This window comes from Puma concolor, chromosome F2 (genome assembly GCF_028749965.1).
Source record: "Puma concolor isolate L17-30 chromosome F2, mPumCon1.1.hap2, whole genome shotgun sequence".
Lineage (NCBI taxonomy): Eukaryota > Metazoa > Chordata > Mammalia > Carnivora > Felidae > Puma > Puma concolor.
The window spans coordinates 9,166,091-9,193,088 of record NC_141684.1 but is presented as its reverse complement, the minus strand read 5'-3'; the positions used below and the strand labels follow the sequence as shown (position 1 = coordinate 9,193,088).

General features: G+C 51.3%; 1 protein-coding gene across 1 annotated transcript in view; it reads left to right on the top strand.

Annotated features, from left to right (window-relative positions):
* The window catches only part of TG (thyroglobulin), a 254,316-nt gene that overhangs the window by 115,763 nt on the left and 111,555 nt on the right, over positions 1 to 26,998 (top strand). The window contains exons 36-40 of the mRNA XM_086695581.1: positions 12,444 to 12,578; positions 14,140 to 14,304; positions 19,273 to 19,492; positions 20,520 to 20,613; positions 23,565 to 23,724. Coding sequence (XP_086551707.1) covers positions 12,444 to 12,578; positions 14,140 to 14,304; positions 19,273 to 19,492; positions 20,520 to 20,613; positions 23,565 to 23,724 — 774 coding nt within the window. The remainder of the gene's footprint in view (positions 1 to 12,443; positions 12,579 to 14,139; positions 14,305 to 19,272; positions 19,493 to 20,519; positions 20,614 to 23,564; positions 23,725 to 26,998) is intronic.

The window sequence follows — 26,998 nt, the reverse complement described above, 5'->3', positions numbered from 1 at the left end:
GTTCACTGCGTGAATAAACTGACTTCACTTACCAAGCGTATGTCAGATGAGAGGAACAACGTCGTACAACACGGGGTGATTGGCTAGACCTCCAGACGTGAGGTTGGGGTGGTAGGGGGTAGAACGAAGAGAGATGTGACTGAGGAGGTAGGTAAGGGAGGCAGCAGACAGATCTCGAGAAACGTTGGAGGCCATGTTTTGGCTGGATGTGTTTTCCGGGGAGAGCGTCCACTTATGATGGTAGAACCTGAGATTTAGACTTGAAAGAGTATTTGTTTTAATTTTCCTTCTATCAGGTCCTTTCTAGGTGGACATTCAGTCTACCTGAACACCGGTTGGGGACAACATTTAACACTTCAGGTTGGGCAGTCCCATGGGTAGTGGGGCCAGTTCCCGAGACGGAGAGCGTAAGAAGGGAACCAGGTGAAGACCGTGGCTAAGGATGGAAGTAAGAGTAAGCCCTCAGCTTTCAACAGGCTGAGTTTGGGATACGTCGTGGCCACCTGCTGGGAGTGGTCTGCTAAGCACAGACTGTCTCGGCATGGCGCTTGGGTGAAGCTTCCGGCCTGGAGATGTGCTGATGGTCATCAGTGTGTCAGTACTTTAAGTCATGGGGACAGTGAGATTGCCCGTGGAGAGTGTGTCAGATATCAACAGTGAAGGTCAAGGACAGACCCCTGAGGAACAACAGCATGGAAGGGAAGAGAAGGAGAGAAGCCAGGGGAAGCAGGAGGAATATAGGAGGCATGCTGGTGGCGTGGGGTGTCACGGAAACCAGGGAAGGGAGATGTGACCAACAATTTCAAGGACGATGGGGACTACAGACATTCACCGGGCTAGGCAAGCACTTTATGAATGTAGTGGGATGATGAGGGAAAAAGCGAAATAGTAGTGATTTGAGAAAGTAGAAGCTACAAACTTTTCCCAAGAATGTTGGCTCTGAATAAAAAGAGAGGGCAAGATTGACAGCTAAAGGAGAAGGTGGCCCATTCGTTGGTAACTATCTGTCCTGGGCCATGACCCCGCCCCCCGATAATGTATTGAAACAGTATGCCCCTCCATACATACCAGATTTTGCCTCTATTTTCAGAAAATCAGCCCTGGAAATCTAACCCCCAAGGTAAGAAACTGTGGGGTAGAATAACGTCTTGTTTTCAAGGGGGGGCATTTGAGTGTGTTTTTATGCTAAGATTCAAGTGTCAGTGTCCAGGGATGGACCAAAGACAGAGGAGGGGTGGGAGCAGGACTGGCCTGGGGGTGTAATTGGTTGCAGATGCCCCTGGGGGGCGGTGAGAAAGAACGAGCTCTAGAACACAGATGGGGGAACCCGTCCCAACAGCCATCCTTCCTCCGTCTAGGAGAAAGAAAGAAAGAAGACGGGATGATTCATAGAGAGTGGAGAGGGGGACACGGAGTTGAGGACAATGCTGAGGACCGTCCCTCTTTTCTCTGGGAGGCGAGAGGTTGGGCACCTGCTGAAGGTGCAGGGGCTGTGACGGCGCTGGGCCTGGACGGAGCAACAGGCACCAGAGGTGGTGGATAGAGAGAACAGAAGGAGGTGAGGACGAGGGTGCCAAGGGGTTGACGGTTCAGGTGAGGCTGGGGATCCAGAAGTTGTGAAGGTGCCGATCTGTCCGGGGAAGTGGCTTGAGTTGTGCTCAGCTGACCAAGACAAGCTGCAGACAGAGCAGTCCCTTGGGTTAATCTAACCAGGAAGACGGGGTTGAGGGCACTGGCAAAAGGGAAGCTGAAACAGCGGACCAGTGGGTGGCCCTGGCTTCGGACAGACCTGTGAAGATGGGTGCCCTAGAGGGGGGAGGAGAGAGGCATCGCAGCGGAAGTCGGGAGCTGGTTTAGGGTGTGGATGTGGCCGTGGGCGTTCTGGGCTGGAACTGGTGGACATGAATGTCTCTGGGACTAAAGGGGTCAGGAAACAGACCAGAGTGGTGAGTGGACCATCGACAGTCCCCGTAGATGGTAAATTCACCCAAGACTTCAGCAGGGTCTGGGTGGAAATGAAAATTGTGAGCTGAAAATTATGGCAAAGAATTTGAAGAATGTGGTCGAATGACCAGGCATGCCCTATTGAGGGTAATTAATTACTGAGAAAGACTAGAAGTTTCCATAGTCAGGAGGTTGTGACCCAAAGCAGGGGAAAGGGGACATTAGGCCCATGGTCAGGGCCCTGGTTTCCAGGACACAATACTGGGGAGGGGAGAGCTAGGGTCGGGTCAGCTGTGACAGCAGTGACATGATTTCAGCAGGAGGCTGGATCCGGAGCGAGATGAGGCCACGTGGGTGTGGAGAAGACAGGTGGGCTTAACATTCTCCTCTTGGATTAGTGGCTTACCTTGTATTCTCGGACAGGTCACGGTTGCCAATTTTTCATTCTACCAAATAAGAACAATTTTGAAAAAACAAAGCAAACAAATCATCATCTTTTTGTAAGAGTTAGGAAGCACATCCATCGACACAGCAAAAAAGCAATTTTACCTCCCAGATGACATCTCCCAGACCAGCCCTCATTTCTGGAGAAAGCACAAAACTCCTTGTCAAGTTGCCTGTTGCAGTTCTGGGTCCCAGAACGTAGACCCCCACCCCCACCCCAACCCCTCGTGCCACGTGCATCTGAAGCCCACGGCCCTCACAGCCCAGTGTTGGCAACCCATAGCCTACAGCCTGTTGCTGTGCAACCCGTGAGCTAAGAAGGGCCTCGGACAGTTGTAAAGGATTGTATAAAAGGATAGAGAAGAACATCTGCAAGAGAGAACAAACGTGGCCAGCGAAGCTTGAAATGTTGACTGTCTGGCCTCTAACCGAGAAATCTTGCCGGCCCCTGGCCTGGCCTGAAGAATCGTTGTCTTCTCTTTATCCCAAGTCCCTGAACTGTTTCACTGGGTCTTTCCTGGTCCTCCTGGGCCACAAGGCTGGAGCTCTGCCCCATTGTGTGATAGTCCTGACCGGGGAGGTGAGGGAGTGTCAACAGTCATATCAGTGCTATTGATGTTTGTGGTTTGGTTGAAGATGCCTTTTTCTTATTTTATTTTATTATATTTTATTTTATTTTATTTTATTTTATTTTATTTTATTTTATTTTATTTTATTTTATTCTATTCTATTGTATTTTTAATTATTTTAATTATTATTTTAATAATTCAATTACTTGTTTACAATTATTAATTATTATTTTATTGTCATTATTATTTTATTAATTATTATTTAATTATTAATCATTATTTTAATTAATTTTAATTATATTTATTATTTAATAATTTTAGTAATTTTAATTATTATTTTTAATTGTTATTTTATTAAATTATTATTTGTGTGAGACTGGGGAAGAGGGGCAGAGGGAGAGAGAGGGAATCTTAAGCAAGCTCCACGCTAAGCATGGAAACTGACATGGGGCTCGATCCCATGACCCTGGGATCATGACCTGAGCTGAAACCTAGAGGCAGACACTCAACCGACTGAGTCACCCAGGCACCCCTACAATGCCCTATTTTATAAGCATATATGCCCTTGTGCATTGAGCAACACGGCCTAGAAGGAGGAGTTCTGGCTTTGGAGGCTGAGACAAAGGGCGTCAAGTCTTTAATAAATGTTGAGCACTTATTATGCACCAAGCCTTTTGCAGGGATTAATCCATTCAGTCCTCACCCTGTGTCCAGAGGGTGACTGGACACTGACGTTTTCATGCCATGACCCACATTGGGGATGATGACGTCTGCATTCAGATAGCCAGGTGAGAGGACCTGCCCTAGCTGCCTCCACCCCTGCCCCCCAGGGAGGCTAGAAGGATCAGTAGCAGACCGTGGCCCTTAACATATGGGAAGCTCTGCCCTAGGACACAGGTGACATGACTATTCCAGTTCATAGATTAAAACAAGATAACGTTTGAAACTTAGAGTGTAATTTATGCAAAGTCAGAGCTGGCGGTAGGCAGAGCCAAGATTCAGCCAGCCAGAATGCTTCCGGAATGATCCCTCTTTAAAGCATGCAATGCCAGGGGCACCTGGGTGGCTCAGTCAGTTAAGCATCTAACTCTTGGTTTCAGCTCAGGTCACGATCTCACGGTTTGTGGGATCGAGCCCCTCATTGGGCTCTGTGCCAACAGCGGGGAGCCTGCTTGGGATTCTCTCTCTCCCTCTCTCCCTGCCCCTCCCCTGCTCACACGCTCTCTCTCTCAAAATAAATAAACTTCAAAGAGCATGCAATGCCGCCTCTCTGAGCAGAGGTGACCGCAAAGCCATGTTCACAGTTGTGTGTGTATTAAACCAAACAACACATACAGCACATTGCGGTGTGTCTAGTGAATAGGAAATTCTTAATATTAATATTGGCCACTGTAATTGTATTACTTTACATGGTAAGTCTTATCATCGGGACTGGCTTTTCCATGTCCGGGCACAACAGTGAGGCACAGGAGACTGTCTGTGAATCAAGGAAAGGATGTTTCTACTGAGTATTCACCCGCCGGATTAATCCGTTAGGGTTGCCACAGCAAAATGCTGCAGACTGGGTCTGAAACAAGGGGAATTTGTTCTCTCACAGCTCTGGAGGCTGGAGTCCAAGATCAAGGTGTGGGCAGGGCTGGTTCCTTCAGAGAGCCACGAGCGTTGGCTCTGTTCTAGAACCATCTCCTAGGCTTGTAGATGGCCGTCTTCTCCCTGTGTCTTCACATCGCCTTCCCCGAATGTGCCATGCTGTGTCCGAATGTCCCCTTTCTATGAGGACACCAGTCATTCTCGATTAGGGGCCATTCTCATGATCTCATTTTAACTCGATTACCTCGGCAAAGACCCTATCTCCAAATAGGGTCATATTACGAATGACTGGGGGTTAGGATTTCAAAGTATGACTCTTGAGGGAACACATTCCAACCCCCAGGACTCACTGTCATCCCTCGGCTAAGCTCTGGAGATGCAAAGGGAAAGACAAAGCTGTGGCTGCCTGGAGAGCTCATAAATGGCGATTTGGAGGCTGAACAGAAGTAAACATGTCTCTAGGTGTTTTTCTGGTGTTATACGTTGCAAAAGAGGCCTGGCGGGGTCTGCTGTTTCTCCCTGAAGAAATGCCAGACCCACAGGCACCTCAGGTCCTATTTGTATCTTTGAAGCCATCACACGGTAACACGGATCTCTCTTTCTCTTTCTCTCTATCTCCCCCACTGTCTCTCTGTAATCAAAAGAACATCTGGTTTTTTTCTGAGGGCTAGCAAGGGCAAAAACAGCCCAGTATGATGTGGTTCTCATTTGAAAGACAGCGTCTGGTGAGAAATCAGGATGCCTGACTGTTAGTCCTGTCCCATAATGACTGCGCGTAGGGGGATCGTCTCAGCAGACAGCGCCTGTGGCTGTGTAGCTGTGAAAGCCGGATCAGACGGTCCGTTACGGCCTGCTCCCGTTCAAGGTCGTGGTGGCTTCCTGGTGCCTGAAATACTCTTCCTGCTCAAAAGGTTTCCAACTTGGATGTTTTACCCCAGCCAGCCGGCCTGGGCATAGAAACCGCCTCCAGCCTTCCTCAGGCTTTCTCCGTATTCAGCTCCCATCACTTTGATAAGTGCCGAGGGGCTGATGGGAATTCTTTTTGGTTCTGAGTGCGAGAGAAATAGAGCGAAACCTGTGTGTTTTCAGATGCTATAGAGCTTGCACTCTTTTTTTTTTTTTAGATCTTTTCATTGACAAAATGGGTCTGTGATTATTTGAATGGTGGGAGAAGTGAGTATTTGCTACTGGTCTGATATGTCTGCACTTTGATGTGCTTCGGAAACGCTGGCGAGCACGCCCGCAGTTTTCAAGTGAGAGAAAGGAGGGCCAGAGCAGGAACTGACACCCGGTTACCCGGCCAGGCAGCAACTGACCCGTACCTTCTATAGTAGCATAGATTTGCAGGCGTGTGTGTGTGCGTGTGTGTGCGTGTGTGTGTGTGTGTGTGTGGCTAGGGTAAAGCTATTTTTAATGGTTGAAAAACCCCTCTAAGCCTTGAAATCAAAATCAAGCATTTCCTCCTTTAACTGGTATCGGGAAAGAAAGGTAGGAAGGAATACAGGAAGGAAGGAAGGGGAGAGAGGGAAGAAAAACAGAACAGGATTAACCATGATTTTCCATATATTTGAACATTTCAAATATACTGGAGTCTCGTGATTTTGTTTTTACTTAGTCTACATTTGAAGGGAATACAGTGTTTTCCGGAAGGGAGCAGAAGTAGCTGGATATTCCTGGAGGCCGACCTATGTCAAGGTTGCAGCCCATGCTGCCCCAGAGTCACGGAGGGGTCCGCCCTGCCACCTGCTGCTTTCTGCCCTCCTCCCTCCCTCCGCTCTGCCCCCACCCACGTCAACAACTCTGCGGGGTGCGGTAGAATGCCAGGCCACAGAGCTGACCAAGGCTCAAATGCTGAGTCGGCACCTCTTAGCTGTGGGGCCTGGAGCACATCATCGGCCCTCTCTGGGACTCACTTTTCTCTTCTGTAAAATGGGGATAGAATGCACGTGCTGCTGGCGAGGAGGGCTGATTTGTGGGTCACTACCCCACTGAGGAGGTCCCAGGCTATCGTGAGGCAGAGGCGAAACCGCACAGCTCCTGAACATTCCCCTATGACCTTGGAGAGTCCCCTGTGACCTTTCCTCCCTGTGGCTCCGTGTCCCTATCTGACGCGTTTGGTGTGTGGGCGAGAGTGAGGAGCACCCAGGCGCCCCCTGCGAAGGTGGGGGGTGTCATGCAGCTGGACTCCGCAGTGAGCGTGCCCTGCCGACCACGGCTTTGCCTGTTTCCCCGAGGACGGTGGGCAGTGAGTGCTGTCAGATGGGGTGGGGGGGGTGCCCTGGCTGCAGCGCAACGGTGGCTCGAGAGGGGCAAGAGTGGCCAGAGGGAGGTGTCAGTAGGCGGAGTGAAACTGAGGAGGCTGGAATCTGGGTGGGAAAGAAGGAATTGTTCCCAGAGGGGCCGAGCAGGCAGAAGGGACAGGGCAAGGTGAGGCCATAGGACCGTAGGATGTCGGGGGGGGGGGGGGATTTCCTGAGGAACAAGAACACCACATGGGGGTAAACACCAGCATGGAGGGCTGTGTGAGGGTTTCGTTTTGGGTTGTGCTGAGCTCATAAAACCTTGCTGCTGTATTCAGCAGCGGATCTGCTGTGGAAACTGAGGCCCAGTGAGTATTCAGGCAGGCATGCTGGCTGGTTCTACTGTGCCTATGACCAGTCGGAGGAGTCACCCGGCCAGAGGGCAGAGAATGAGGGATGGATGGGCAGGAAGCCAGGTGCCCAGGGACCAGGCTGGGGTGGGGCAAGAGGGAGCAGGGATTGGAAAGAGGTCAGGATGTCACTGGCAGTGCTTTGGGCTCCTATACGCCTTGAGGAACTTCCCCCTCACCCCCCATACTTGGGTGTGGCTCAGCCCTTCATAGTTTTTGAGAAAACAGACCGAAATGCCTCAGAGGTGATGCGATTGGCTGCGTTCACTAAGCTCCGCCCCCTGCACCTGCGTGGTGGGGAGTAGGGGGGCCACCTACCCCCCTGGCTCATTTCTGACTACCGCTCTAGGAGGAGGTTTTCAGGGTGTCCCTGGTTTGCCGAGGAGGAAACAGAGGCTCGGAGAGAAGGCGTGGGCTGCCCAAATTCACGGAGCTGTTGGATGGGGATCTGGGATAAATTCAGGGAACCCGGAAGCTTCACCACGTAGGTCTCATTCATGACCTGCGCTCAGAGCCCACCGTTCCTTACAGCTGCTTGACGTGTTTGCTCATCGTCTGGCTTCGGGCAGTTTCAGGGGCAGGCTCATCACCCCCCTGTACTCTCCCCTTCCCGGTAGTGGCTCCTGGGGAGTTTCCCTGGGGGCAGCGGAATCTAGCACACCTAGAGCGCACGCCCATGGGGCTGTGGGGCAGCAAAGCCCTGGGTACCCCAGGAGGCATCCGTTCTTACCAGGCTGGGCGGTCATTCTAGGGGAGCCAACCTCCGTCTTTTCCTCTGCCCACTTCCCTTCCTCTGCTCTGGGGGAAGGGACTAGTATCTTGAGGCCGACTCAGAAGGGCTCCAAGCAAAGAGGCTGATGAGCACACTTACAGCAGGATGTTAGTGGTCACATGCCATTCACTTGAAGGCCTTGTGTTTATTAGAGATTCAGAGAAAGAGCAATGTTTAAGACAAAGACATGAGGTTTTTTCAAGAATGGAGTTTCTCAGAGTGGTTAAGGAACTTGCCCAGGGACACACAGCAGCAGGGTAAGTGAGATTGGATCCCAGATCTGTCTCTTTTCACCAGCCTAAGCAGTTTCACCATCAGTTATGGCCAAATCAAAAAAAAAAAAAAAAAAAAAAAAAAGAATATTTCAGAAACCGAGGAAGGCAATTTTCACAACTTGGTTGTGTGTCAGACTCACCTGGAAAACTAGTAAGGAGCACAGAGGCGAAGGCTCGTTGACGTGGGGACAGCACCTGGGCTGTGGAATTTGTACCAAGTTCTTTATATTCACCAAAGTTTGAGAATTACTGATGGAAAGGAGAAAGGATCCTAAACTTTTTAGCTAATTAGTCCATTTTTCCAGGCTCTACCTTTTTGCTATCAGGTCTAGTACCTGGAATGTAGGAGGAGGCCGCCGAGTGGCTGTTGAATAAATGGACAAATCTAGAACTCAGCTGGTTACCGCAGAGGACTGCTCAACCAGAGACCCCCGGAGGCAGGTCACTGCTACATCTGCAATCCAGTTTGGGCCCCATTTCCAAAGTAGCCACATGGACGAGAGCCTGCCCTTCAACCATGTCTTCGGGTTACATTGAGGGAGTTCAGGATCCTGTCAGAAAATAAACACACACAAATAAAGGGCTTTCCTTTACGCCAGCAGTAACTGTTGTATAATGGGGCAAACGTTCCATTCCATTCTTAATGAAATCAAACCCTAAACATAATACAATCTAAAATCTTCCCAAGTTCGTTTTTAATTTGAAGGACATTCCAATTAATATCCCAAAAGAGCTTTCTTGAAACTTAATATAATGGCTTTGAATTTCATCTGGTAGAATGAGTAGCCAAAAATAGCCAAGAAATAGATTTTTAAATTTTTTTTTCTTCTTATTTTTAATGTTTATTTATTTATTTATTTTTTTTTTTTTAATTTTTTTTTTTTTTCAACGTTTATTTATTTTTGGGACAGAAAGAGACAGAGCATGAACAGGGGAGGGGCAGAGAGACAGGGAGACACAGAATCGGAAACAGGCTCCAGGCTCTGAGCCATCAGCCCAGAGCCCGACGCGGGGCTCGAACTCACGGACCGCGAGATCGTGACCTGGCTGAAGTCGGACGCTTAACCGACTGCGCCACCCAGGCGCCCCTAATGTTTATTTTTGAGAGAGAGAGAGAGACAGAGTGTGAGCAGGGGAGAAGCAGAGAGAGAGGGAGACACGGAATCCAAAGCAGGCTCCAGGCTCTGAGCTGTCAGCACAGAGCCCAACACGGGCTTGAACCCACAAACTGCGAGATCACGACCTGAGCTGAAGTCGGATGCCCAACAGAGCCACCCCAAGAAATATTTTTTAAAGAGAAAGTAATCTGGGAAGGCTTTGGTGATAAAATGCTTAAAGCAGCATGAGGGCGGGGCTAGAATTTACAAACAGATGAATAAAAGAAAAGGTTACCCAGCAGACAAAATTCATTTATATGTAAGTACTTAATATATGATACATGTGGCATTTCACATTCAAGGGGAGATTTTTTTTTTTTAAGGTGATGCTGGCATTGCAGTGTATAAAATATATTTGGAACAGAAGTGGGGGGGGAAGGAAACTCATCAATATGCCACAGATAACATCCTTTGGGTGGTTCTGATGGTAAACTCCCCCCCCCCCAAATGCTTCCAAGATCCCCCCAGCTTCCAGGCTTTATCGTAGGTTTACATGCACAAAAAACTTGTTCTCGGAATTTGCATGAGATGCATGAGCCCCAGATGCTGGGTTCTGCACAACAGCAGCCGCCCGTCCTAGGGTCCCCGCCAGCTGGGGGGAAGGGGACAGGACGAGGGTGTGGCAGTGACTTGGCTCCAGGCCCTGGGGTGGCGACGGATGAGCAGACTCTCACTTTAGAGATGAAATTTACCCTTCAATTCTAAGCGCTTTCCCCCAGACATCAAGCTAAACACGGAGTGCGGCCAAGGCTTCCATTTTAAGCCCGTAATTGGCAGGATGGTCCTGCAACCCCATCATAAGTCTTCTGTGAAATTGCAGTGTCCTCACCGCCTAAAAATATGCAGCTCAGTTTGGTCATGTTGCAAAAACGCCACTTGTACTGACCATGAAAATAGTAACGCGTGGAGGACGTGTAAGAAAATGAGAGCCCGGGGTCTGCGGCAGAGAAGCTGGGTCCCAAGGTCAGAAAGACGTGGCTCTGGAGTCTGAGGACGGCCCCACAGCTCCAGGAGGGGGTTCGCCTTCTCCGGCTGAGTCCATCGGAAGTCTCGTATCATTATTTGATGACTTCTTTGGATAAACCCTTTTACTCTCTTTTTTCTTTTCTTTTTTTCTTTTTATTAAGAAGAAAAAGGTGTGGTCTAGGTTGTTTTACCATTCTAATTTTAGCGCTCTGGGCGTCAAAGGCAGATTCGAGATAAAAATGACAGGCTTCCTTATATAGCTAAGAGCGTGGTACTGTCCGAGAGAAAGACCTTTTCATACCTGGGGACAATTTTCCGGGAAAGGTGCTCAGCTATTTAGGAAGCTTGGAGGGGGTGGAAAGAGTGTTGGCCGAGAGCCAAGAGGGCTGATTCTGTGTCTGGCTTGGTCAAGTTCAACTTAGAAAGTCACGTAGCCTTTCTGTTTCTGACTCCTCATTTGTGAAGGAGGCCTTGGAGTCCCTACCCCACCACTCAGGCGGAGCTCCGTGGGAATCGGACCCAATGACATCTTGCAGATGGGAAAACTGAGACACTGGGTTCACACACTTAAAGCACTTAGCTGATAAGTGACAGCACTTTGCAAACTGTAAATTGCTACACCTAAGGTGGCCATACTCTTCTTCTAGCACAAGTGAGATAAATGGTCACAAGTACTTACTATAGGGATAGAGCCACTGTGGTCTTCTGACAACGAAACCAGAGACAGAAAGGAAAAGTAAATGAACACATAGATTTTTCTCCATTAACGATCAGTGAAGCACCCCCCAAACAGATCTGGAGAATGCTAGAGTTAGCGCTCCCAGCGATCACGGAGGGCTGGGTTGGGAGGCAGTGTTTTGCCCATTTTAGTGCTCTTCGTGGACAGAAAAATGCATTCATCCACCTAGACCCACAGTCCTCCCTCATAGTGGAAGCTTCAGGTCCCTGTTCAGGGTCACCTCTGTCCTCGCAGGGACACTGGTTGCTCTGGCAGGTCTCTTCGCCCGTGCCAAGCCATATGTCTGACAGCTGCACCTGAATCCCTCCCTGCTGGTGTGACAGATGTACAGATGGCGGGAGGCAGCGCCCTGGAGCCGCGGAGGGCATGGGCTGTGTGCATGCAAAGCCCGGGTTTCGCTCTCGCCCCACCCCTGAAGAATGGAACTCTCTGGGGCGAGCCCAGTTAACGTCTCTGCATCTCATTTCCTTCATCTTTAAAGAGGATGTTTTAGCTGCTGATTTCCAGGAAACAAACTCAGTGATGGAGATTTGCATGCAGGATGTTTTGTGCGCGGGGCTCGTGGCCCCTGTAAGGAAGCGAGGGGTCAGCGGGAGACGTAGGGCTTCTGTGTCGACCAAACCCCGGCCCCGCGGATCCCTTGGTGAGCTCTGAAGCTGGGCTGGCCCTGCAGAGTCATCCCATCTTGGGGCAGGGGGTTGGGCCTGTGCGCACCCACACGGACTAGTTTGGGGACACAGGCTGACCCTGAGAGGGGCAGCGGCTCGCCTAGATCACAGGCAGTTCCTGGAGGGGACGCGGCTAAGAGCCCCCAGACGCCAGCTTCCCAGCGCTGGGGAGATGAGAGGCTGGGTCCTGAAAGGTGGCCCGGGCTGCACGCCACAGCGTCCGTTATGAAGGCAGTGGTCTTGGCTCCATTCGAGGGCTTGGGGAGGATTAAGTGACACCGTGTCTGGGAAGCCCTACATCCGCTATTGTCATTGTTACCTAGCTTCGTTCTGATTGTTGAGTCGTGACACCTGCGTTACGATGCTGGCCTTCTCTGTTTTACTTCTCCCGCGCTCTACTGGGAGCTTCTTAATAGAAACAGCCATGGTTTGTTGTCGTTGTTTTATCTTCGTATCCGTAGACTTGGGCATAGAACTTGGCTCCTAAAAACTTGTACTAAATCACTGCAGATGGAAACATGGATCAAGGGATGGGGTCACAGGAGAATGGAGGCCGCAGGGAAGATGCCCTGGGGCTGCTTCTTCGGGGTGCCAGGTGGCACCCCGTTGTCTTTCTCATCACAACATGGAAAGCTGCGTGTGACTAACGTCCCCTGCTCTCCCTCCTAGTCGCTCTGGGCTCCTGGCAGTCCCTGGCCCTGTCCGCAGCAGTTGTCGACCCGTCCATCAGGAACTTTGATGTTGCCCACGTTAGCACTGCCGCCACCAGGGACTTCTCTGATGCCAGAGACTTCTGTCTGTTGGGTAAGGGGAGTTTCCCACCCCTCCCTCCCTCCAAGGTAGGGTGGTTGATTGGGACGGGGCCTCACACAGCGCTGCCAACATCCTGACCTCAAAGCACGTGGGAGACCCCAAGATGGCCTGGCATGCTGGGCAGGAAGGGATGAACCTGGGGACAGACTCTGGGTGTGCCCTCCTCTATAGTACTCCTATCCTCCTGCAGGGTGGACCATAGTCAAGGTCTCCAAGGGGGTAAGCTGGCCAGAAAGAGAACAACGTTGAGCCAGGTCAGAAGATGATGAGAGGAAGGATCTAGGAGGCTAGCCGGAGACAAAGGAGATGAGCAGAAGCCGGGATAGCTGTCCTCAGATTATAGATGGGCCATCATGGCAAGGAAGAAATGTACTTGTCCTGGCCAGGCTCACAGGGCGAAGCTAAGACCTATGGGGAAAACTCAAATTTCAAGAGATATTTTTCAATACAAAATAAAGAAGCTTCTAATAGGCAAAGCTGTCCACAGACACATACTTCTTTTAGAGGGTTTCTGGTCACTGGTATTTAAACAAAAGCTAGATAACCATGTGATAAAAATGTTCTACAAAGACTCTCTCTTCTGCAAGAGTCTGAGGTTGAATAACATTCATACTCCTCCAATTCTTTGATTCCATGAATCCCCTCACCGACAGGGTTGGATAGAAATACGCACATCTTACAGAAAGGGCCGTGTATAGATGTACAGGTTGTGCACTGCACAATTCTGTGTGCTGCCATAGCACAGACTGGGCTGTGAATGAGGCCCTTAGACAGTTCACAGCTTGCCCAAGTAAATGAGTCAACACCATTTTCACAGCTGTTCTTAGGACTGAAAATCTTTAATGCCATGAATAATTTGAATTCTCTAGTTCAGGACCTGGTGCACATGGAAAATGACATAATCCCTGGTGGAAAATTGTGGGTATGATGGGGGAGCTGGACAGGGAGATAAGGCTGAAGAGGAAGACAAGGGCTGGAGCATGGAGAGCTTTGTCTGGTATGACTTAATCCCAAAGCCAGTGGGGAGCCAGGAAGTTGCTTCAAACAAGGGAATGACAGGAGCACATTTGTGAATTAAATAAACAACCCCAAACCTGATTTTTGTGTGGAAGATAGATCGATAGAAGAGTTGGGTTCTACCCCCCATCCCCACCACAATTCTATTTCCAGCCCCTGGCACAGTATCAGGGATGTATAGTAGATGTTCAAATGAATAAGTAAGTGATTATATATGTATGTATGTATGGATGGATGGATGGATGGATGGATGGAGGCATGGGCAGATGGTTGCATGGATGCATGGGTGGATAGATGGATGGATGGATGGATGGATGGATGGATGGATGGATGGATGGATGGAAGCATACATGATTAGATGGATAGACTGACAGGTGCACGGATTCATAGATACACGACTGGATGAATGGGTGGACTGATGGATGAATAGATGATGTACGGGTTCCCGGATGCACGATTGGATGCCTGATCAAACAGAAGAATGGCTGAGGTGCTATCTCTGAGGCCCAAGCCTCACTCTTCTCTTATTCCGTAGAATGTTCCCGTCACCAGGCCTGCCTCGTCACCACTCTGCAGACCCGACCTGGTGCTGTGAGGTGTGTATTCTATGCTGATACTCAGATCTGCACACATAGCCTGCAGGCCCAGAACTGCCGGCTTCTGCTCCGTGAAGAGGCCACCCACATTTACCGGAAGCTGAGTAAGTCCCAGCCTGTGTCTTTGTGGCTATTTCTGAGGGCCTGGATATAGCTGGGAGGGATCGTCCAAGCATGTGACTTGTGGGCAGTGGCTTTTGAGGTTCTTAAGGAAAAATTGGCCAAAGTTATCCTGGGCAAGATGGCATTCATTTGGGATGGACTGAAGGAAGATGAAAACCCTGTATGTATATGTACATACATACGTACATACATACACACACACATATACAATTATGGTTATTTTATTTTATTATATTATATTTTATTTTATTCTATTGTAGTTAGTTAACATACAGTGCAACATTGGTTTCAGAAGTAGAATTCAGTGATTCAGCACTTACATATAACACCCAGAGCTCATCATAACAAGTGCCCTCCCAGTACCCATTACCCATCTGGCCCACCCCCACCCACCTCCCTCTATCTACCCTGAATTTGTTCTCTATTGTTAAGAGTCTGTTGTGGTTTGTTTCCGTCTCTTCTCTTCCCTCCCCCTTCCCATATGTTCATCTGTTTTGTTTATTAAATTCCACCTAAGAATGAGTTTATATGACATTTGTCTTTCTCTGATTTACTTATTTTGCTCAGCATAATACATTCTAGCTCCATCCACATCATTGCAAATGGCAAGATTTCATTTTTTTGATGGCTGTGTAATATTCCATTGCGTATATATGCCACATCTTTTTTACCCATTCATCAGTCGATGGACATTTGGGCTTTCTCCACAGTCTGGCTATTGCCGATAGCGCTGCTATAAACACTGGGGTGCATGTGCCCTTTCGAATCAACATTTTTGTATCCTTTGGATAAATACGTAGCGATGCAGTTGCTGGGTCATAGGGTAATTCTATTTTTAATTTTTTGAGGAACCCCCATACTGTTCTCCAGAGCGGCTGCAGCAGTTTGCATTCCCACCACCAGTGCAGGAGGGGTCCCCTTTCTCCTCGTCCTCATCAACAACACCCGTTGTTTCTTGCATTGTTAATTTAGCCATTCTGACAGGTGTGAGGTGGGATCTCCTCGTGCTTTTGACTTGTATTTCCCTGATGAGGAGCGACGTTGAGCATGTGTTCATGTGTCTGTTGGCCATCCGGATGTCTTCTTTGGAAAAGTGCCTATTCATGTCTTCTGCCCATTTTGTCACTGGGTTGTTTGTTTTTTGGAAACCCTGTTTCTAAGCTAGAACTTCTCTGTGCTGCCTTTATTCATTTATCCGAGATATGGAAGCCACTGGCCTTTGAGTTTCATAGCAAAGTAATCAAATGGGCTACTATTTATGATCATTTTATAGTTCAGACACTTCTGTCCCGTGCCTTATCTCAGCTGGTCCTCACACCAATCCTGAGATAACAAGATAAGGCTTTCATCCCATCTTAGTGATCAAGAGACTCTGGCCCAGGGAATCCACTTCTCCGATTTCACACAGCCAGCTGTGACAGAATGGGAACTTGGAACCAGGTTTCCTATCTCTAGATACAATCTGCTCACCCTAAACCACCTCGCCTCACTACCGAATCATAGTCACCATGGAGAGGGCAGCTTTTCGTGGCTCAGTTTCATTTAAAAGCATCCAGTGAGGTGCTGTTACATATCCGACGTTGTGCTAGGTGCTGGGGATACAGGGATGAAGCCAGCAAGGGGAGAGCAACCTAGAAATCCATCACTAACTGAAACATCTAAGAACCCTTTAACAGGGTTCGTGGGAGCTGGGGATCTGGGGGAAGCACCTCCCCCATTAGACCTGCTTATGGGATGGAATTAATAACTTTTTTTTTTTTAATGTTGCCTTTTTCTGCCATCTTATCTTCTAGAGCAGAGACGGGCAAACTTTCTCTGTAAAGGGCCAGATAAATATTTTAGGCTCTACGCGTCTGTTCCAACTACTCAACTCTGCCACTTTAGCGGAAGAGCAGCCACAGGAAATACATAAATCAATGGGTGTGGTTGTGTGCCAATAAAACTTTATTTACAAAACCAGGCACCAGCTGCATTTGGCCCCACCCTGCCCTAGAGCACTGGTGGTTCCCAGGCCTGTCTTGATCCAGTGATATCCTCTCCCTCTGTCCCCTCCCCTCCCTCAGCCTTTAGACCTTGGGGGTGCTTTCCAGGCCTGGGAGGGCTTTGATTGCCATATTGTGGTCTTGGGCCTCTAGTCTCAAGTCTCCTCACCTACATAGACATTTATACTATTTAGTCAGGTCAGATTGCAGTAGTCTATCTCACCCATAGTGTAGCTAATCTGCACCGTAATCCTGCTGAGGAGAGATGCCTAGCTTTGAGGTTTAGCTTCTGGAAAACAAATTAAACTGTTTCCCTGTTAATTCTGTGCAATGCAAATTCAGTGTGCAGAGCTCACCTCCAGCTGAAGACGCCTGCCCATGTGTTTCGGCACAGGCATCACTCACACCTCGTGCACACATACGGCTACTGACCGTTTTCTTAAGCTAAGTAGTCATGTGGCCTAAATATGTGGCTCTTCTAGAAAGAGTCCATCATTTTCTGCAAACCATTTCAAAAGAGAGAACTGCACATCTAACGTTTTCCCCATGTTGGAGCTCATTCCGTCTGGGATTCGTTGGACAGCGTCTGGAGGGAGGGTTGAATACCAGTGTCCGTGAGAAAGCAGGCTTGCGTGCCCTCAACAGTCTTTAGCTTTTATATTTTCTGTCTTTGCTCCTCCTTCAGAGATGCCACGTTCGTGAAATGTGGCTATTTTCCTGCAAAGGAAAGGGATGGAGCCTGAAGGTTCTGGTGCTTTACCACCCTCAGTCCTGAGTGCTTGCCCGAGATCCTGCGATTTACAGCTGAAGCAGGTCTTGGGAGAAGGAGCTGTGGGCTGAGAACCAGGTTAAAACGTGTGACCATTTGCTTCCATCCTGAGTTTCCATTGAGTTCTTACTAGGACCGCAGTGTTTTTTAACAAAGTTTCACTCATGGTTTCCTCCCTCCCTCCCGTCCTTCCTTCCTTCCTCCCTCCTTCCATTCCTTCCTTCCTTCCTTCCTTCCTTCCTTCCTTCCCTCCCTCCCTCCCTCTCTCCCTCCCTCCCTCCCTGTCTCTTTTTTCTTTTTTCTCTCTCCCACTCCCTCCTACCCTTCATTCCTCCCTCTCTTCCTTCAATTCATTCATTCACACACCTGTGGAGCCCCTGCCACTTGCAGGCGCTGGGCTTGGAGGACCACAGACATCATGTTGTTTATTCCCAACATCTATGTATTGTAGGGACTGCTACCACTCCTCTTGTGCAGGGGGAGATAGAGGGTCAGAAGAATTAGGAAGTTTTCCCCGAGTAGCTGGTGCATCACATCAAGCCCAAGTCCGCCTGCCTCCTTGGACCATCCACTGGTTCCTCCTCACGATGTTCCTCGGTGGCCTGAACGTCCTGAACACACGCCATCCCAGGGCTTCTCAACCCTCGCACCATGCACTTCCGGGGCCAGACTGTTCTTTGCCGTGGGGGCGGTCCTACAAGTTGCAGTATGTTTAGCAGCGTCCTTGACCTCTACTCACTAGATGTCAGCAGCTGGCATCTCTCATAGACCCTTAGGACAACCAAAAATGTCTCCGGATATTGTCAAATGCCCCCTGGGGACAAAGTCACCTCCAGTTGAACCTCTGCATTACGCCCCGCTCGTGAGGAAGGGGTAAACATCTGTCCTGTCTGTCTGCTTCCTCTCCTGTCCTCATGGGAACAGTATGTGGAGACTGATCCGCAGAGCAAGCAGCAAAACTTTTCTCAATCAGCCAACAGTGGAGCTGAGCAAAGCAAACACACCTGCTGGAAATAATAAGAAATTTCTCTCTCCCCGCCCCACGCATGCGTACACACACACACGCACACGCACACGCACACACACGCAGTGACAGAAATAGAAGATCTCTTCACCAGCATTTAGCGTTTCCTTTGTGCAAGGCCCTAAGCCCTGTGGGGAATCAGACACAGGCCTGTTCCAAGTCCCAGATGATGGTATTTGGCCCTGAGCCAGGGTCCCAACAAAAGTTGACTGACTCCATCAATGGATGCCAGAAAATGTGGTGGAGGGGATAAGCGAGGACTGCAGAGAGGGGGGTGAGCATTACAAGGAGGGGGTGGAAGGTGCTGGAGGTGGGGCAGGCTGGCAGGTGGCGCTAACTTTGACCTGATGGGCCAGATGGACGTGGGGAACACAGGAAGGGAGAGAGGGTGTTGCAGGCCAGGGCAGTGGCCTGGAGAGGGGCCCCCGAGCTGGCCCTGGACCCATGTGAACTGGCAGCGGCCACAGTCGGGGGCCAGAAATGCTTTGAATCCCACACCTTGATGTCCTGGCAGCTACCCACCCTTGGCCCCTAAATCTGTTTTCTTAGGAGTGAAATGCAAATAAGGACCCACGGTGCCTCAGCATCATTTCTGCAATCCCGAAGTTCTAAAACTTAGAAAACAATTTTTCTGTGGCTGTGTGAATTTGTAGCAAACTTCTCTGGTGGCCAAATCTGCCCGAGAGTAACTGAAGAAATCAGATGCTCTGTTCATCCCTGTTCGTATGAGTAAGCCACACATTTCGCCCCGGAAATAACTGATGTGTTCGATGGTGGGGCCTGACTCCAGACCTTGCACGTTCTGTATCCCTCTGTTCTTTTTAAAAATCCAAGTAATCCTGAACGATAGCTCACGTCTAGCCCCAGCGAGCTGAGGAAGGGCTCGGATCCGGGGTTAAGCTCTGCCTGGCCTCCGGTGGCGAGAATCAGCGAGGCAGCGCACGTAGAGAGGGGATTGGTGCTGTGAGCTGCAGACATTCAGTGTCTCGTGAACATCAGCTGTATTTGCTATTAATTTTTTTTTTTCACATTGGAAAGTAACCTGACTGGACTCAGGCTGTTGGGGTCTGAGTGAACTACCCGCATTTTTACAGTGTGAAAGCAGTGTTTTGTCTGAATGCAGCACCCACTGTCGTCTCCTTCCCTCCCCGCCCCCCATCTGTCCTCCTGACAGGCAACCCTCTGCTCAGCTCTGGGACACCTGCACCTTCTGTGACCATCACCCCCCACGGCCAGCTGCTGGGCAGGTCCCGGGCCGTCCAGGTGGGCACGTCATGGAAGCAGGTGGATCAGTTCCTGGGAGTTCCGTATGCCTCCCCGCCCCTGGCCGAGAGCCGCTTCCGGGCACCGGAGCCCTTGAACTGGACAGGGTCCTGGGATGCCACCCAGCCACGGTGAGAATCTGGTGAAATACATTTTGGTGAATGCGCAGAGAACTCCTCTCCCGTCCGGGTCCTCCAGAGCGAGACTCGGTAACAGAGCCGTGCGTTCCGGTTTGAGTAGTGAATGGGGGCGGGGAAGTGTGTTAAGGCAGCCTTAGGTGCGCTAACAGATAAACCCTCTGGATAGCATTATCTTGCCCCCGTAAAGTGAATTTGGTGATGGAGCGGCCGTTGTGTTCTGCCCCATGCGGTGATTCGGGGACCCAGGCAACGGGCACCCCCCTTCTTCACGCACATTCCTGGACTTTGCCTCCAGGAAAGAGAGGCTTCGGAAGGGTCCTCACGGACGATTCCTGTGGGCCGTGCCTGCGGGTGTGTGTGATACGCACATCGCTGGCCCTAGTCTGCAAATAGTTGGAACTCAGCCCCCTGGCCATACCTGGCTCGCTGGGGCTGAGAAATACAGCAGAGAGGGGGAAAAAAAGCACATGAGCTAATGAAAAACATTTAAAAAGGGCTCTCCCTCCCAGTAGGAACAGCCTTCAAAGGAGTTTTTAGAAAAAGGAAAAAAAAAAAAAAAGGTCAAATCCTAACTTCCTGCCTCATCCACCGCGTCGGTTTCCCTTACCGCCTCCCACGCACACACCGCTTTAAACGGTTGCCACACTGGAGATTTTGCCATTTTCCGAGCCAGTGTGTGTTCACCTGGGAAAGAGCACAATTCTCCGCTCTCCCTTCCTGCAGCCCTGCCCTGAGGCAGCTGGCCCAGCCCTGTCCCTTGTCCCCCATGGCTGGCTGGCGGGCCGGTCCACAGCCCACGGCGGCAGAGAGGGGGGGGGGGGGGGTCCCGCTGTTCCTCTCACATGCTGCCACTCCCTTTGCCCGTCGCCCGAAGCCGCCCAAGTGCGGCAGAGCCTGTGGCCCAGCGGGCGTTTGGCCGGGGTAGTGGGTTCTGGCCGACAGTGGGTGGGAAGGGAAGGGAAGATGAGGCCTGTGCCCTCGGCCGTTTACCTGGAAGTCACAGAGTCCGTATCCCCAGGGCCAGCTGCTGGCAGCCAGGCGCCAGGACACCCACGTCTCCCAGAGTCAGCGAGGATTGCTTGTATCTTAACGTGTTTGTCCCTCAAAATGCGGTGAGTTCTGACGCCCTTGACTGCCCTGAAAACTGCCCCGTTAGAAACCCCCTGTCCCCGGAGTTGCCAGGCCCTTTAAGCCTCTCCTCCGTGGCCTGCTCAGGTCTGCCCCCCCCCCCCCCCCAGGGCTGTCCTGTCTGGTTCTTGGCTCTGTGAATAAGCAGGGGTTCTCCTGGTTCCTACCTGGCCTCACCGTATCCTCCCCACATCCCCAGGTCACCCGCCCCCCCCCCCCCCCCCCCGCCACGGGAGATGAGGCACAGTTGTCCTGCTTCGTTTCTCCGAGAAATACTCACAAAGGGCTTGTGTTGGGGTGCACTGCTCTGGGTGGGACGGAGCGGTGCTTAAAACAGAGGGAGTTGCATCTTAGTGGGAAGGGCGGAAACAGAGAAGCAAGTATCGATCGACTACTGTGTTGAGAGGACACAGTGACAGGAGGTGTGTTGGGCAGTGTTCAGCAGGTGCCGCTTGAACAGGGGTGGGTGGGGAGGCGTGAGGCAGGCAGTGGGTGAGGGTCAGTGATGCGGGGCTCTGAGAGTGGGAGAGAGCCCGAGCAGGAGCGGGGGGAAAGGGCGGAGCCTGACTCCCGTTCACCCACGCATGAGGAAATGAACAGCACTGTCCTTGGAAGACCCTAGGAGGGACCCCTAGGGAATTCCCCCCCCCCCCCCCACCAGAGTGTTGTTCGGGGCAGTCCTGGAGGGAAAGGCTTGGCGCTGCGACCCTGACTCTGGTTCTGTCCCGATTTGAAGCCTGAATCTGCCTGAGAAGCAGCCATGACCCTGGTGTTGAATGTTTGAGTTTCCTGTTTTGGGGGGAAGGGTCAGAGTGCACGAGAGAAAAAGGAACTGATAAGGTTTAGGAAACATGAGTTTCTGGTGACGCCAGCCCAGTGTCGATAGACGCCATGGTGCCGGTGACCACGCTACAGCGTCCTGGTCCCCTAGCCCGCTAGCAGTGAGATTCCACTGCCCTTTGGACGTTTGACGTCAGCAAGATGGTCTGAGTAAGCTTGGTCATGAGGCCTCTCAGACGTCAAAGCTCCCGTGGGCTGCACCACTAAGAACACAGAGCCTAGGATAAGGGAGACAGCAGGTCCCCTCTGCCTGGTGCTGGTCACCCCATACCTGGGATGCCGGAGTAAGGTCCGGCGCCCAGCTGGACTTCCACTGACCCCCCCCCGTACCACTGGCCTAGAGAAGGCAATCACGTTCTGTGTGCTCCAGTTACCGGTTCTGAAAGTGGGAGAGAAACAACATCTGGTTCATAACGTTCTCGCAAGAATTAAATAAAACATTGCATGGAGTCTCATGAGTCAGGAGATGGCTGATGGGGGACATGAGATGACCACGAATGGGACAATGTCACAGGGGAGTGTGCTGGGAGGGGGCTGAGGCTGCAATTCTGGGTCAGCCACCTCCTCCCCGTACGTGTTTTAAACAGTGACTTCGCCGCTCTGAGCCTCAGCGTTCGCACCCGTGGAGTCGAGGTGCTTAGGGTCATTAGAGCATCGGCCTTGTGGGGCGGAAGCTGTGAGGGGGCGCCCGAGGTGACCACACTTAGCGTGCCATCCATCGGGGCGGGTCCTCAACCAGTGTTCGCTGTTGGTGGGGAACGCATGCGTGTCAGAGCCCGTGGCACGTGGCTGGAGCCGTCACAGCACAGGGAGGACTGAGTGAGCAAGACGCACCTGGGGTCCTGCACACACCGCGGCCCGGAGTCAAGTTCGGGTCCCCCAGAGGGAGCATTATATTCTAACAGAAGGGTCAGCTTGGGTTTAAGTCCTGCCTTGCCACTCCCTCCGTCACTGTGTGATCTCAGACGAGCTATGTAAGATCGCCAGGCCTCTGCCTTCTCATCTGTAAAGTGGGCACGGTAACGATCCGCATGCTCCTGGAGCTTGAGGACTGAATAAGGAACACATGTAGGTGCTGAGCCCAGTGCCTTGCTCTCGGCGCATGATAGAAGGTGGCTGTGTACCCCCAGGGTGGGATTCAGGGACACGCTGGCCAAACTAAAGAGGCTCACCGGGGAGGACCCAGAGGGCCTTCCGGAATGAACTAGGGGCGAGAACCGAGGGGCTGGAGGACTGCATAGCTCCAGCCGATGGGCTCCCGGTCTGCCGTGGGCTGCCGTTTCCGCCACCTGCTCACGTTTCAAAACAGCTTATCGGGTGACATCAGGCCGATTAGTGCACTGGTGATGCTGTAAGACAGCACTGGCCGGGAGACGTAAAGAGAGATCTATTTTCTCACGATTCTGAAGGCCGGGGATCCAAGACCAAGGGGCCGGCAGGGTTGCTGGCTTCTGAGGCTGCTCTCCTCAGCCAGTGGATGGTCATCTCCTCCCTGTGTCTCCACATGGCATCTCTTCTGTGTGTCTCCATCCAAATGTCCCCTCTTTTTTTTTTAACATTTATTTTTGAGAGACAGAGAGAGACAGAGCATGAGGAGGGGAGGACAAGACACACACACACACACACACACACACACACACACACACACAGAATCTGAAGCAGCCTCCAGGCTCTGAGCTGTTTGTTAGCACAGAGCCCAACGCGGGGCTTGAACTCACAAACCGCGAGACCATGACCTGAGCCGAAGTCAGACGCTCAACTGACTGAGCCACCCAGGCGCCCCTAAACGTCCCCTTCTTCTGAGGCTACCAGTCATATTGGCTTAGGGCCCACTAGCTTAATCACTGCCTTATAGGACCCTCTCCAAATATAGTCACATTCTGAGGTCATGGGGGTCAGGGATTCAAGCTGTGAGTTTTGGGGGGACACAGCTCAGCCGGTAACGTGGGACTCAGTGTGCTTACGAGGCAGAGTTGCCAGGAAGAGTCACGTGTAGGCTCAGAATCTGGCACTTTCTTCGGAAAGGTGCCCTCACCAAGCTCTGCCGGCTGAGAAGGGGCCAACGTGTCGCCTTACATTTGTCCGCTCCCCACAGGCCCCCAACGCGTCCGTGCTGGTGCTTTTCCACAACACCGTGGAGGGCAGGGGGAGTGAAGGGCAGCTGGCCATCGACGGCTCCTTCCTGGCCGCCATTGGCAACCTCATCGTCGTCACTGCCGGCTCCCGAGTGGGTGTCTTCGGCTTCCTGAGTTCTGGTGAGTTGCTGGTGTGGCTGCTGACCCCTGAGCCGAGGCCAACTCTATGTGTGTGTCCAACCCCTTCTTCTCAGAGCCCCATCTGTCCCTTCCTGGTCCCCGGCCCTCCTCCAGCCTGGTGAGCTCTCAGTGGAATGTCCAGCACACCATGAGACCCCTCCAGTGATGCTGACGCCCTGTTGCCACCGACTGAACTTACTTTGTGCTGAAGCTGTTCCAAGTCCATTACGTGCTTTATCTTCTGGTGTGTGTGTGTGTGGGTGGGTGGGTGGGTGGGTGTTGAGGTCCCAGAAGGTCAAACCCTTGTTTAATATCGATAGTTAAGAAACAACAGAGCCAGGATTCACCACTGAGATTGACTTGCCTCTAGAAAAGGATAGAAATGGATTATAGGTCCTGGGCCCACAGGGAAGCCATTTGACTCCGCGTGAGGGCGGGTGTCAGTAATGCTTCCTGTTTCCTCTTGAATGCCAGCCTCACTTGGGAATGTCATCCTGTCCCCTATCCAGTCACACAACCGTTTGTCACCCTGGTTACACCCTCCACTTCCCCCACCAGCACCCAGGGCAGAGGTGAGGCCCGGACACTTTCATCATCTGCCTCTTCCTCCGCGTCCAGCCCCCACCAGTGGTGGGTATTTGTCAAACAGCCATGGCCAGCGGTGGACACGCTGGCCTGGGAATCTGAAGAGCTGAGGGCCAGCTCTGCCATTCATTGTCTGAGTCTCATTCATAAAACCCTTCGCTTCTGAGTCTCAGCTTTCTCCTCTATAAAATGGGAACGATTTCACCCAACTTCCAAAGTTACGTAAGGCTCCAGGGAGGTCGTACATGTGAAAGGGCTTCAGATACGGTAGTGGGTCCTCCAGGTAGGCACTGAACTTCATCTCTGTTCTCCAAGGATCTCACTTAAGACCTGAATGCCTGACCTGCTAAGTAAGGACGGGCAGGTAGAAGGTAGCATGGCGAGATTGATGAACTCACCTAGGGTGTGGTGAGTGGGTAGGTATCCAGCACGGGCAGGAACTCAGCAGTGCTGGGGAACGAGGGCTGTGTAGACCACATGGCGTGAAGCCTCAAGCGCCGTGAGAAGATTCTAGGCCTGCACGGCAAACCCAAAATGGGCGCCAAGTCAAGGCGAAATACCACCAGATGCCAACGAGGGAAACACGGATGACAAACAGATTTCAGATTGTCCTTCGGAGGGAACGGGGTCGACTGCTAGAGCGCTGACAACTTTGCCTGGATTTTCTTTCCTCTTGTCAAACACGAGACTGACGATGATTTGCGAAGTCAGTAGCTCCCAGCTCTGAAGAGGCGGGTGAAATTCAGAACTCATCCTGTTGAACGTGGTCGGGTGGAGCTTTCCACAGACAGGGCCGGCTCCTTGGCACAGAGCCTTACCAGACAGGGAAGAGTAAATTTCCATACGTCCCCTGTGCCCGAGGGGTGGGGGGGGTGACGGTTTCGTGGAGTGTAATCTTACTGAGGATTTGTGTGCTTCTGGGAAGGCAGACTCATTTCTGCTGCCGGTGGAGACAGTGTTGGGGGAGGCAAAGGAAGTTTCCAGAACGCCCAACCCTTCTCCTTCCTGATCTGGAATGCTGCCTGTTCATTGTGCTTAAAGCAAAACTGCGAGGGAGAAGGAAAGTCACAGTTGAGAGTGCCGGTCTCCACCAGACATTTCTCCTGGATTACCTCATTTCATTCTTTTTTTTTTTTTTAAATTTTTTTTTTTTCAACGTTTATTTATTTTTGAGACAGAGAGAGACAGAGCATGAACGGGGGAGGGGCAGAGAGAGAGGGAGACACAGAATCGGAAACAGGCCCCAGGCTCCGAGCCATCAGCCCAGAGCCTGACGCGGGGCTCGAACTCCCGGACCGCGAGATCGTGACCTGGCTGAAGTCGGACGCTTAACCGACTGCGCCACCCAGGCGCCCCAACCTCATTTCATTCTTAAGGCAGCTCTGTGAGGCCAGTACCAAAGGGCCATTGCGCAGATGAACCATGAGGCTCAGAGAGGTCGAGGAACCCCATGGCCCACAATTAGGAGTGCGTTCCGGGCTCTGCATCCTGTTGCTCAAACAGCAAGGAGAAATCTATCGTGGCTTGCTCCCACAGATGTTTACAAGTGCCCTTTGGGTTCCCTGTTCTTCCGTGTACAGAGTAAGATTGGTCTTTTACATCCTTTTAGCCACAGATGGTTCTTCTTTGCTTTATTGACCAGACTCCCCAGCTCCCCCCACATTCCCGGGCTTTTGCCTCTCTTCCATTGAGCCGCCCTGCAGTTCGCCAGGAGAGGGGAGTGATGCCTCCGGAGAGACACTGAGACACAGAGGCGCTAGGATGCAAACAACAGCCTCTCTGACCACAGTCAGCCCGCCCGCCCGCCGCAGTGTGTCCCCTGACAAAGCTCTGCAGAGGACGCAGGTGCCCGCAGCCCCAAGGGATGCTCAGGAAGGGGGAGGGACTGGTGTGCGATTCCACGAACCCCCCAGTAAGTTTGTGACACCCAACACACCATCCCCTTTACCATTTACATTGAATAAATATATAATAGGCAGGCGCCTGGGTGGCTCAGTCAGTTAAGCGTCCGACGTTGGCTCAGGTTGTGATCTCACTGTTCGTGAGTTCGAGCCCCGCATTAGTCTTGCGACTGTCAGTGCAGAGCCCGCTTCGGATCCTCTGTCCCCCTCTCTCTGTGCACCTCCCCTACTTGTGCTCTCTCTCTCCCTCTCTCTCTCGCTCGCTCAAAAATAAATAAACATTTAAAAAAAAATAAAAGAGGTATAATAGATTTTACCATTAAGAGTGGTTTTAAGTTTACAGAATAATTGAGCAGAAAGTGTAGACAGTTCCCATATACTCCTTCTCCCCCTGCCTCAGTTTCCCCCATTGTTAACCTTGCGCGTGGGTGTGGCACGCTTGTTACCACTGATGAGGAGACACTGATAGTTTATGATTGACTAAAGCCCACAGTTTGCAGGAGGGGTCGCTCTTTGTATTGTACATTCTACGGTTTTGATAAATGTATAATGACACGTGTCTACCATCGTGTGTCTTACAGAATAGTTTCACTGCCCCTAAGGCCTCCCTGTGCTTCACCCGTTCGTCTTTCCTCTTTTCCATGTTATTTTTTTTAACTTAAAAAAAAATCTTAATGTTTATTTATTTTTGAAAAAGAGACAGAGAGCGAGCAGGGGAGGGGCAGAGAGAGGGAGACGCAGACTCTGAAGCAGGCTCCGGGCTCTGAGCCATCAGCACAGAGCCCGAC